Source organism: Macrobrachium nipponense, chromosome 26, assembly GCF_015104395.2.
Source record: "Macrobrachium nipponense isolate FS-2020 chromosome 26, ASM1510439v2, whole genome shotgun sequence".
Lineage (NCBI taxonomy): Eukaryota > Metazoa > Arthropoda > Malacostraca > Decapoda > Palaemonidae > Macrobrachium > Macrobrachium nipponense.
In genome coordinates, this window is record NC_087215.1 from 58169022 (window position 1) to 58181673 (window position 12652).

General features: G+C 41.2%; 2 protein-coding genes across 2 annotated transcripts in view; one reads left to right on the forward strand and one right to left on the reverse strand.

Moving 5' to 3' along the window:
- LOC135200301 (pescadillo-like) overlaps positions 1-12652 on the reverse strand; it is a 151671-nt gene that overhangs the window by 2884 nt on the left and 136135 nt on the right. The gene's annotated exons all lie outside the window — the stretch shown is intronic.
- The window catches only part of LOC135199915 (pescadillo homolog), a 34111-nt gene continuing 31531 nt past the window's right edge, over positions 10073-12652 (forward strand). Inside the window, exons 1-3 of the mRNA XM_064228036.1 lie at positions 10073-10256; positions 10395-10533; positions 10752-10897. Coding sequence (XP_064084106.1) covers positions 10095-10256; positions 10395-10533; positions 10752-10897 — 447 coding nt within the window. The 5' untranslated portion in view covers positions 10073-10094. The remainder of the gene's footprint in view (positions 10257-10394; positions 10534-10751; positions 10898-12652) is intronic.

Here is a 12652-nt window from a genome sequence, read left to right on the forward strand (position 1 = left end):
CCCAATGATTTTAAATATTTTCACATTTATGCTGAAAAGAAACCATAATTAACTTCATCTTCAACATAAACCAATGGTTTGACTACTCTCAAATCTGCATTTTTTTGACGTAGACTTCACGGGCAAGCAAAGCATCCAGTTTGGGAAGGAGAGCACAAGTAACTACTCTCCAAGGAGGTCAAAGAAAGACTGATGTGTCATGGGGTTCTATGCCTGGTCGGTGACCAGCTTCCACCTCATATGTGTATGAGTTGCAGGATGCCACAGATCCCTTGTTTTACAATCTTTGATTGTTTTTAACCGGTTTCCAGCTGGCACAAGAAGATTATCCTATTGTCAAGACCAAAGGTTTGTTAGCTATAAAAATATGCAAATTGATTAGAAAATTGGTCACATTGTGACTCCTTTGCTGACACCAGATGGCAGTGTCACTCACCGACTAAAAGTAGATATTAGTGGAAGTGTTTGACAATAAACAGAATACGTAATACAAAAATAGACCTCGTTCCTGTTCATGTGATGTTATGCTGACTAGCCTAGCTTTCTGGTCTTTTGAAATACAAATTTTTTTACAATGCATATAGAGGTGCAGACCCAAATGGTGACTGTACTCACAAGAATGCATACCTTTGGGACAGAGTTTAGTCAGTTTTGATGCTTGTTAAAGAGACTTTGCTATGTGGTAGTTAACTATTAGCAAGAGGATTGTCTTCTGTACAGTCACTGTCTACCTTCTCTTGTCTTTGGGCAATAATTGAGTAAACGTGTTTTATTGCACATTTACTAGATATTTATAGAGTATGTCTATTGCTTCTTGTATTAGAGGTTAGGCATCCTCTGCAGAAGTACTGCAGGGTGGTGATGGACCATCTTTGCTGTTTCTCCCTCTAGGCAACAGTGTTAGGGGGTGTGGTAGGGTTCATAACCTCATGTTCCTGTTTTCTTTAGTATGTCAGTCAAGTTCTGCGAGACATAACATCCTACTTAGGAGTGAGTTTCCATGTAAAAGACTAGGCTTGTATCATCCTAGAACAGATTGCAACTCTTCAAGATAAATTTCTTTTTTCATAGAAATATAAATGTGAGTTTTTATGATAACCTCTCCTCTAACCATCCACATTTGCCAAAGGGGTAAATGAGTTTTCATAGGTGAAATAGCAATATTCCTAGTCTTTTTTGTGTTTTTTTAAAAATGCCCTCACTCTTGTAATCTGAGGGTCATTTGTTATGTAATAATAAGCCTGTGAGGGTTAAATATTTTGGTGAGTCCCCAAAGGGTGGTGTAGTGCAGTGTACCTCACATGGCACACTGTAGGAATTACTTAATTGTTTTTTGCAGCATCCCTTCAGCCATAGCTGCAACCTCATTCATTCCCTTAACTGTAAGCCCTGTTCATATTCCTTTCTTCCATCTGACTTTCTACCATCTTAATAATTGTTTTCATACTGCACCTGTGAGTTTTTCCTCCTGTTTACAACTTTCAAACATTAATGCCAATTTACCTTTCAGTGCTGAATGAATGACCTCATAGGTCTCAGCACTTGGTCTTTGGTGTAAATTCTATATTCCAATTTTTATCAAATTTTTATGGCAGAATGGCAAGCTTGTGTAAGTATGGAGCTTCACACTTAACTTTTTTAATATTCCCATTAGTTTATGTATAATCCAAATGATAATTGATTATGTTACAAAGAAGTTACAAGGAGTTACAAGGATCAGAATGTCTCAAAGACTTGTTCGTCCATCCGAGGAGACATCGTGTGCTCACTTATCTGTAGGAGCAGGTTTTACTGTGCATTTACAGTGTCCTAATGATTTTGTCTAGCTTTCTTTGAAATCTTTTACACTGTTGCTTTTTAAACTTCTGTTGGCAGTTTATTCCACGTGTCACATATCTTGTATGTAAAGAAGTTCCCACAGTTGGATGTGTTGTATCTCTTCAGTTCTAGTTTCCATCCATTATTTCTTGTCTGGTTTCCATTTAATGTAAATAGGTTACTGTCTACTTTTGTTATGCCTTTCAGTATTTTAAATGTTTCTATTAGTTGTCTTCGCAATTGTCGTGTTTCTAAGCCGTACATGTTCAGACTCTAGTCGTCTTCGGTAACCTATTTGCCTGATGGATGGAATTGACTTTGTGGCTCTTGCTAGCACTCCTTCTAATCTATTTATGCTTGTACTCCTTTTAATCTATTTATGTCTTTTCTTAGTGTTGGTGACCAAAACTGTACTGCATATTCAAGATTGGATTTAACTGTTGATGTGTAGAGCTGCAGTACTGTTTCTTTGTTTCTGTATTTGAACTGCCTCTTTATGTACCTCACTAGTTTCTGTGCCTTCTTTTCTGTTTTTATGCACTGTTTTGTTGATTTTAAGTCCTTGGTAATAATGGCTCCAAGTCCCTCCTCTTGTTCTACACTATTTATGTCATTCCCAAGTAGTATGTAGCTGGCATGAGGGTTGTTTGTTCCTATTTGTAACACTTTACAATTTATCTACGTTAAAAGACATTTGCCATTTTTTTTTTTACCACTCCTATTTTCATTAGATCATTTCTTAAACTTTCCATTGCCTCTGGTTCTGCTGCATTTACACTAGTTTGGTGTCATCTGCAAATTTGGTTATCCTGCTAGTTAAGCCTACATCAATGTCATTAATGTAAATCAGAAACAAGAGAGGGCCAAGGACAAAACCCTGGGGAACTCCGCTTGTTACATCTGCCCATTCTGATTCTTCACCATTTATTACAACTTTTCTGTAAGTTAGCCAGTCTTCGACCCAATCTGCTGTTTCTCCTACAATTCCTAGAGCTCTAACTTTTGTCATCAGTTTCTCGTGTGGGACTTTGTCAAAGGCCTTTGGAAATCTAAGTAGAGTACAGTGGTACCTCAAGATACGAAAGGCTAAACTTACGAAAAACTCGAGATACGAAAGCTGACACAAAAATTTTACTGCTCTACATACGAAAAGTTTTCAAGATACGAAAGGTTTCTGAAAGTCCGAGATTCGCCCGATAACAATTTTGAAACTCGCGCCGCCATCTTAGTTCTAGTAGACTCGCCACTATCCTCCTGCTCTCCCATTGGTTCCTGATGCTAGCCAAGCCATGAGATTCTTCTCTCCTATTGGACAGCATCCCTCCCATCATGCATCTTACGTGGTGGCGTGCCTTTGCTCGGCCACTTCGCATCCGAAGCTTTATCGTACGCATGCGGCATTCGTTCGGTCCAACGATTTCGTTTAGTATCGTAAATTCGTTAGTGATTTCGTTGTGCTACTTTATTGTGTTGTGAGAGCCTAATTAGTATACGTACTACATACGTAACTTAAATTACGTACAGTACATATTGTCATGGGTCCCAAGAAAGTTGCTGAAGTTCACAGAAAGAAAGAGAATGCTTTCTATGGAGACAAAGTTGGAGATAATAAAAAGTATGAAGCTGGTCTTGTGGTGCGGTTGAGTGTGATCGCTAAGGAATACGGCCGAAATCCGTCAACGATAGGCACCATCCTTAAGCAGAAGGAAGCCATCAAAGCACTACAACTTCCAAGGGCGTCACTAATTTTGTCCAACAGAGGAGCCATGTGCATAATGAAATGGAAAGGCTGCTTCTTTGTATGGATCGAGGAAAAGAAATCGATGGTGATACAATAACCGAGACCGCAATCTGCCAGGAGGCCAGCGCTATTTTCAGCGATTTGATGCCCAAGCCGAAGACGACGGCGGAGAGGGACATCAACGGCAAACCCCAGAGTTCAAGGCTTCTCATGGGTGGTTCGAAAATTCCGTAAACGGGGCTAGCATCCATTCGATGGTGAAGAAATTGAAATTACGTAAAGTATAAAAAAGTAAAAAGAAATGTAACAATCAAAAAAGAGAAAACAAAATAAATTTTATTTTAAGTTTTTTGTAAAGTTAGTGTTACAGTTTTGTTAATGTGTTTTGTAAAGTTCAGTTTGTTTTTCTGACAGTTTTTTTGTGTGTTTCGTAAAGTTAAGTGTACATATCTGCTGTTTGTCCTCCTCCTATACCGCCACTTTCGGAGATAGCCTGACTCGAAAGTAAGCTTCCACATTTTACGTTACAGTAATAATATTTCTGTACACTAATATACACTTTATTTACAGGTTTTTGCATTTTTTATTATAAGTTACGTATTGAATGGTCCAAATTGTTTGTAGTATTTCATTGTTTATAGGTCAATTTACCTTTATTATGAAATTACAATGGGGTGTTTTTGGAGGGCTTGGAACAGATTAGCATTTTACATGTAAAATGTGGTCCAAGATACGAAAACCTCATGATACGAAAGGCACCTCAGAACGGATTAATTTCATATCTCGAGGTACTACTGTATATCTATTGCTCTACTACTGTCGTAAATACCAGCATATTATGAAAAAACTCGGAGAGGGTTTGATAGGCAAATCTGTTTTGTCTGAAACTGTTTGGCTATTTAGCAACATGTTGTTTCTATCTATGTGATCCACAATTCAATCTGCAATTATGGACTAAAAAATCTTGCAACGACTGTTTTAGGCAGATTGGTCTATAATTTCTCAGCTCCTCTCTTGGAACTTTTTTGTAAACTTGGGGAACATTTCATAGTTTCTGTCCTTTTGGTGCCTCTCTTTGTTCAGCACTTTTCCTGTAGAGTTTATATAGATGAGGAACTATTTCCTCTTTTAGCTCTTTAATTTCTCTTAGATGAATCCCATCCGGGCCAGGGAGATTTGAACTTGTTGAGTTTGTCTATTTTGTTTTTAATGTCCTCTTTCTGTAATTATTATTTTGTCCAATGGTTCTGCCCCTTCATATTTTAATAGCACGTTCCGGTATTGAGGTAGTGTCTTCAGTTGTGAATACTCTAGGAAAAAACTTATTCAATAAACTGCTATTTCCAAGTCTGAGTTCACCAGGTTACTTCTATTGTCCCTTAAGGGACCTATGCTATTTTTTATTGGTTTCCTACTATTAACATGCGTAAAGAAAAAGGATGGCTCTTATGAGCTGCATCCCATAGGGGGGATAGTCCCTTCAGCCCTAGCTGCAACCCCTTTCATTCGTTTTGCTGTCCTGTTCCTCCTTTCATATTCTCTTTCTTCCATCTTGCTTTCCACCCTTTTTTAACAATTGATTCATGTTGTGACTTGAGAGGTTGTCCTCCTGTTACACCTTTCAGCTGTTTTTACCTTTAATTTCCATTTCAGTGCTGAATGATGTCACAGGCCCTAGTGCTTGGCTTTGGCCCAAATCGTGTTTTCTATTCTATCCTATATGAGCTGCTACTGTATAGAGATGACATAATGTTAACAGCTGATCTGAGAAAGGTAGTGGCAATGTTTTAAAAGGTGGAAGAGTTGAATGGTGAGGTGATGAAAAAGTAGAAAATTTGGAAACTTAAGTAAGCAAAGCCTATATGACTGAAAATGAAGCAAAAGAAAAACACAAACAGAAATGCTGCCTTGTAGCTGCTGTGAGAAGAGTGTCAGGGAAAATTTGGTACTTTGCATCAGATGGAATAGATAGTGCCACAAAATATGCCTAGGAATGCAAAATGTATAAATTATGAACTAGAGGACCATGTTGGGAAAGAATGAAAATTCTTAGCGGTAGAACCTTTCTTAACCCTAATGGATGGAGGATGTCACATGCGTAGCAATAACAGGTTTTGGGTGTTGGACAGAGTGACTCATGGTGAGTAGCAATTATTATGCACCATGATTTTGAGGAATCAGGCCGGAAAGAGGTGCCACTACTTCTGTAGCCAATAAATTCACTAATGCAAAATTTAGACCGGCTAAAATCCACTGGGCAGCCCATGAGAGAGTTAGTTGGGATCTTGACATCAAGGGAGGATGTAGTGCCTGTCCTGTCTCACAAGACGTCTTTTTGTAAATTTGGCCATAAATATACCAGGGGGTTGCTGTGGGTTTTCGTTCTATCTTTTATGATGTAGATGGCAGTTATAAATGTAATTTTATACATTCAACTTCCCTGCAGATATATACTTAGCTATAGACTTCCGTCGTCCCCGACAGAAATTCAATTTCGCGCACACGCTACCGGTAGGTCAGGTGATCTACCGCCCTGCCCTGGGTGGCAGGACTAGGAACCATTCCCGTTTTCTAATCTGAATTCTTCTGTCGCCCGGACCGTCACATTGTTGTTGGTTCCTCTCGAGTTGGATTTTCTTTTTTCACGGCAATTGATCTTCAGAAGAACGAAGGGCGTGTCACTTGCCCTGCAGAACCCAAGCCAAGTGTTATTTTCCGACGCTTCGGAGTCGGGATGGGGAGCGACGCTAGGAGCAAGGGAGGTGTCAGGCACCTGGACAAAGGAACAGGTGTCCTGGCACATCAATTGCAAAGAACTAGTGGCCATACACCTAGCCTTAAGATTCTTCGAGGAGATAGTCAGAGGCGAGGTGATTCAGATAAACTCGGACAACACCACGGCTCTGGCTTACGTACGCAAGCAAGGAGGGACGCATTCATTCTCCCTCTATCAGTTAACAAAAGACCTGTTAACCTGGACAGAGGAAAGAGGCATAACTCTCCTCACAAGATTTGTGCAAGGGATAAAAAATGTGAGAGCGGACAGACTAAGCAGGAGGAATCAGGTCCTTCCCACAGAGTGGACTCTACACGCAGAAGTGTGCCGAAGTCTTTGGTCCCTGTGGGGGAGGCCTCACATAGACCTGTTTGCCACGTTCCTCTCCAAAAGAGTAGAGATCTTTTGCTCTCTAGTGGAAGATCCAAGAGCCTTTGCAATAGACACGTTTCTCCTGGATTGGTCGGGCCTAGACGCCTACGCCTTTCCCCCGTTCAAGATCCTGGGGGAAGTACTCAGGAAATTCGTAGCTTCAAAGGGCATGAAGTTGACCCTAATAGCCCCATTTTGGCCAGCCCCAAGAATGGTTTCACGGAGGTACTGGAGTGGACTTCCCCAGTCTCTTCCAAGCAGAGCAGATCTACTCAGACAACCCCACTTCGAGAGGTTTCATCACAACCTCCCCAGTCTCGCTCTGACTGCCTTTCGACTATCGAAAGACTTGTCAGAGCGAGGGGTTTTTCTCGCAAGGCTGCAGGCGCTATCGCTCGAGCTTGCAGATCTTCAACGAGAAGAGTATACCAATCGAAGTGGGAATCTTTAGGAGGTGGTGTAAGAGTAAGAAGCTGTCCTCCTCCAGTACCTCTATAGTTAACATTGCCGATTTCCTCCTTTTTCTGAGAGAGGAATCACACCTTTCCGTGTCAACAATCAAAGGATACAGAAGCATGCTGTCTTCAGTATTCAGGAATCGAGGGCTAGAGATTGCAGAGAACAAGGATCTACATGATTTGATTCGCTCCTTTGGAACTTCAAAATCAGCATCTCCTAGAACACCTAGTTGGAATCTGGACGTGGTCCTGAAATTCCTTACCTCAGATAAATTCGAGCCTCTACATCTGGCTTCCTTCTGCGATGTCACAAGGAAATCTTATTCCTGTGTCTCTCGCGACGGCCAAGAGGACGAGCGAATTGCACGCTCTGGACTCCACAGTGGGATTCAAAGGAGATGCGGCTATCTGTTCGTTCCAGACATTGTTTCTGGCAAAAAACGAGAACCCATCTAAACCTTGGCCCAGAAGCTTTTGAGGTAAAAGGCCTATCTAACCTCGTAGGCAGAGAGACGAGAGATCTCTCTGTCCATTAGAGCTCTTAAATTTTTATTTAGAGAGAAAGAATCAGATGGGAGGATGTCAACAAGGTCTTTGGTGTGCTGTGAAAAACCCCAAAAGACTTTTGTCTAAAACGCCTTGGCCTTCTTTGTGAGAAGCGTGATTACTGATGCACACAAGAACTGCTCGGATGAATCCTTCAGTCTTCTAAAGGTTAATGACTCATGAGGTGAGGGCAGTACCAACGTCCCTGGCGTTTCAAAGAATTTGTCGCTCAGGAATCATCAGAGACTACATATTGGAGGTGCAATTCGTGTTTTGCGTCTCATTACCTGAAGGATGTGAAAGTGACTTATGAGAAGTGCTTCTCTCTAGGTCCATTTGTATCAGTAGATACAGTTCTGGGTCTTGGAGCAAAGACTGATCCTTAAAAATATTTTTATCTTTAATGTACATAAACCCTCTTGTCAGATATGTGCTTGGTTTTCTATTAGCAATCGGACTGATGTCGCACGGGCGGCTGGTGTCATTGCTAGTAGGGGATCAAGGGTATGTATGGCTAGTAGGGGGGTACAAAATTTTTTTTTTTTTAATATTTTTGTTATAAATGAACGTGTATTTATGTTTCGAGTTTTTGGTTGTTTGTAAGGAGTTCGGGGATAACTCCTTGCAATCTTAGAACTAACATGGAGGTTAGGATCAGGTGATCGGGATCGGTGTTATGCTCCTTGAACAAGGTGTATTGTCATGTTAGTGGATTAGCATCCAATGACAAAGGCCTTTAGGCTCTGCTGAGTAAGTGGATAAGACCCCATTGGCAGACCCACAAGAACTCTTAGCCATAGATAAATATCTCGCTGAGGCTCTTGAGGCGAAGCAGACTCCTAGGCAGTAGCCGCAAAGTCTTCAGCCTACTAAGGTTGGAACCAAGGTTTATTAGTACCTACAACATATGTTGTTTACCTGTCTATTTCAGTAGTTAGCTGTCTCTTACCCACCACCAATGGGTGCTAATCAGCTAAGTATATATCTGGCAGGGAAGTTGAATGTATAAAAATGTTATTGTCATGATACAATAAAGTTTTATACATACTTACCTGACAGATATATACGATTAATGGCCCACCCAGCCTCCCCGCAGGAGACAGGTGGAAGAGAAGAATTCTGATTAGAAAACGGGAATGGTTCCTAGTCCTGCCACCCAGGGCAGGGCGGTAGATCACCTGACCTACCGGTAGCATGTGCCGCGAAATTTGAATTTCTGTGGGGGACGACGGAGTCTATAGCTAAGTATATATCTGTCAGGTAAGTATGTATAAAACTTTATTGTATCATGACAATAACATGTTTCAAGGAAAACTGCAAAGAAATATGAGAAAACAGTAAAATCCAAAAAAGTTTATTGCATATTCGTTCTCAGTAAATTTACTAAATATTTTTACAATTATGCTCAGGATTTGGTACTAATTTTATTTCTTGTTTTGATATGAGCTATAATTTATAATTTTTACAAAATGAAATAAATTTATTTATTTGAAAAATCATGTATAACTTTATAAGATTTAAGATTGTTTTGAAAAGGGGCACCACAAGGGATTGTAAATAGTAGACATTTTCAACTTCTTGTGGAAGGTAGGGAAAATTTTTTTGAATTTATTTTCTTTCACCATGTGCATTTGCATATCTTCCTCTTTCCATTGAGGTGTTTTTTTTCCTTAATTGGCCTACACCAAAGTTCTGCCGGCCCGGGGTGCTGCATATTGGTTTATTACCCCGTCCATTTAGGGTTAATTTGGAGTATACCACACTGCAAAGCAGGAAGTGAGAGAGTAGTGAGAAAAGATAAGGTTAACTTGGAATGAAAAGTGATTACTAGGCCACTATACTCTGTTTTTTTTGGTGGTCACGCATGGTAACACTGCGCCGGGCTTTAAATAGTTTCGCTATGTGTAAGTTTTAGGTTAATAAGGACATCTGGGTGTACATTGCCACTGAGAAGTGTTTTAATAATTTACTGTATGAATTACACTGTTAATATTCGAAATGAATATTGTTTGTTTAAAAGCCCAGGATGCAGTAGTACCATGCGCAAACACCACAGGCAGATGGACAGATGGAAAAAAACAGAGTATTGTAAATAGAATTATCCTGTTAGGAGACAGAGCAAAGATTTCATTTGCATACATAAGTTCTTTACCATCCCATGGATATGTACGTGAAACAAAATAATGGACATTTTGAAAAGGCATTGTAGAATGCTGAGGTTCATGTCTTGAGTGTGGTGCAAAAATCTTACTTCAGAAGAGGAGGTGACACTGAGCTGTGTCTCTTGGCTTAAAGTTAGAGCTCTCAAATAAAAAAAAAAAAATAGACATGTAGCAAGCAGTTTTTTTACAAACTTAAATATACTCATTTTTATCTTACAGTTATGATCATGTATTGCCGTCGGCTAACTGTAGAGTTCATGCACTACGTTATAGCAGCAAAGGCACTCAGGAAAGTTTTTATTTCAATCAAGGGATACTACTATCAAGCTGATATCATGGGACAGACTGTTACATGGATTGTACCACATCCTTTCAGACCTGAGGTTTGTTTTGAGATGCTTTGTTAAAGTTGTTTGCATTGTTTTATTAGAACTGATTTTGTACTGTGCTTCTATACCCAACTTGTAATTACTCTTATGGAATGTTTATATTATGAGATTTTTCTTTCTTGTTTGTTGCAGAACACTACAGAAGTTGACTTCAACATAATGAAACTGTTCACAGAATTTTACATCTGTATGTTGGGTTTTGTCAATTACAGACTTTACCAGAGTTTGAACTTGTTTTATCCACCCAAGTTAGCTGCAGAGGAAGAAAAAGGTATCAAGAGTGGTTTTGACTATTGGTCATTAAAATTGCAAATTTACATTGTATAGTTATTTATATTGAAGAAGGGACTATAAATATGATGATGTCATCTCAAATCTTATACTTCTAAGTGTTTAATCCTTTTCTTGTATATGAATATTTTAGAATATATCCTTCTGATTTTGATAGCAGTGTTAAAGTATTATTCTGGTTCTTGATTCTTCTTGCAGAAACTCAAGAGACTGAGGCTGAAGATCGTGGTGAAAATGAGCTCGAGAAGGTTCTTATCAGTGAGCGGATTGCCTGTTTGAACTTGAATTTACGGAAGAACAAAGAGGAGGAAGATGAAGGAGAGACCTTGGACATGCATCTATTGGTACATTTATTTATTTATTTAATTTAATTTTTTTTTTTTTTCCACATCAAACTATTATCAAGTACTTTATTCACATCATTTCCTTATTTTGTTCATGCCACCTTACCTGACAGATATATATAGCTGTATTTTCTGACGTCCGACAGAAATTTCAAAACTCGCGGCACACGCAGTGGGCGGCCAGGTGGTAGTACCCATTCCCGCCGCTGGGAGGCGGATATCAGGAACCATTCCCATTTTCTATTCATATTTTTTTCTGTCGCCGGTCGGTAAACATCTGTTTACAGACTCTGCTCAGGATTTTTTGGGAATTTGACTCGTTTCTAAGTATCTGATTGATTTTGTTGGTATTGAATTGGATTGTGGAATTGGCATGCGCGATAGTGGACCGTTTTTTTGATTTTGGATTGACTTTTCTCTATAAGATATGTCTGGATCAAGTGGTGTGAGTTTCAGAGTGTGTGTGAGTGCTGATTGTAAGGTGAGGCTACCGAAAGCATCGGTAGACCCCCACACAGTATGTATGAGTTTGTAGGGGACTTCATTGTTTGATTGATCATCGGTGCAAGGAATGTGAGAGTTTGACTTGATGATGAATTGGAGAGCATATGAGTCCTATCGCCTGAAATTGAGCGCGATAGGATCAGGAGGTCTTCCTCAAGGAGTTCTTCCAAAGGTAAGACTAACGTTTCTCCTGCACTAACACCTGTAGTGTTTACAACCCTAAACCTGTGTTGCCTTCGGGCTCTGATTCTGTGTCGGGAGGAGCGGATGCTCTCTCTAATGATTTTGGAGTCCCTTCGCACTCTGGAGACCAAAGTGAAAGCCTTGGAAACTGGCTCGGTGCAAGTGGTGTGATCGTGCCCCCAGTGTTGTGGAGGGGGCGTCAGATCGGCCCCCATAATGCCTCAGGCCTAGACCTCTACAGATCCCAAGACCCAGGGAGGACGTATGTCGAAAGCCGCAAGAGGGTTACGGGGGCTTCCCACCGATCTGGCGTCCCTTCGGCAGACCTGTAGCAAAGACCCAGGCTGCCAAGGACCGTGCACGAGCACGCGTCTTGAAGGATTGCTTTTCGTCCTCCGAAGCGTCCTCCCCGCGCAAGGGGTGGAGCGCTCGGAGAGACTCTCGTCCGTTAAAGAGGACGTTTCTTGCGGAGGACGCTTCACGTCCTCTTTCGCCGCTTTCGTCGGAAGACGCGTATGATGTCTTTCCGCCTCAGAAGAGAGGTAGGATCTCCTCCGATGAGGACGCTAGGTTGCGCGCACAGGCGCGTACACCTGAGAAACAGGTAGCTGTTCCTTTGAGAAGGAAGGAGGCGTCCCCTCGCCCCTCGTCTTCTCACAGGACCAGTCCTGCTTCCTCGTCTCATTCTTCTCCAAACGAAGAACATTCTTTTGTCCCTTCAGGACCAGCTATCCTCGCTTATGGCTCGGAGGACTTGCCCAGCAGCAGTCGAGCCTAAGCGGAGGAAGGACCTTAGACTGCCTGTAAAGAGGACTAAGCAGTCTCCGTTGTCTTCGCCCCCTGCGTCTCGTTCGCCGATAGCTTCTCCTTCAGCGATTCGCCGATCTCGTTCGTCTTATAGAAGACGGCAGGACGTTCGGCAAGATGCTTGTCGGGACGCTCGCGCTAGGCAGGACGTTCGTCAGGACGCTCGGCAGGAGTTCGTCAGGACGCTTGGCAGGACGCTAGGCAGGACGTTCGTCAGGACGCTTGGCAGGACGCTAGGCAGGACGTTCGTGCAGGACGCTA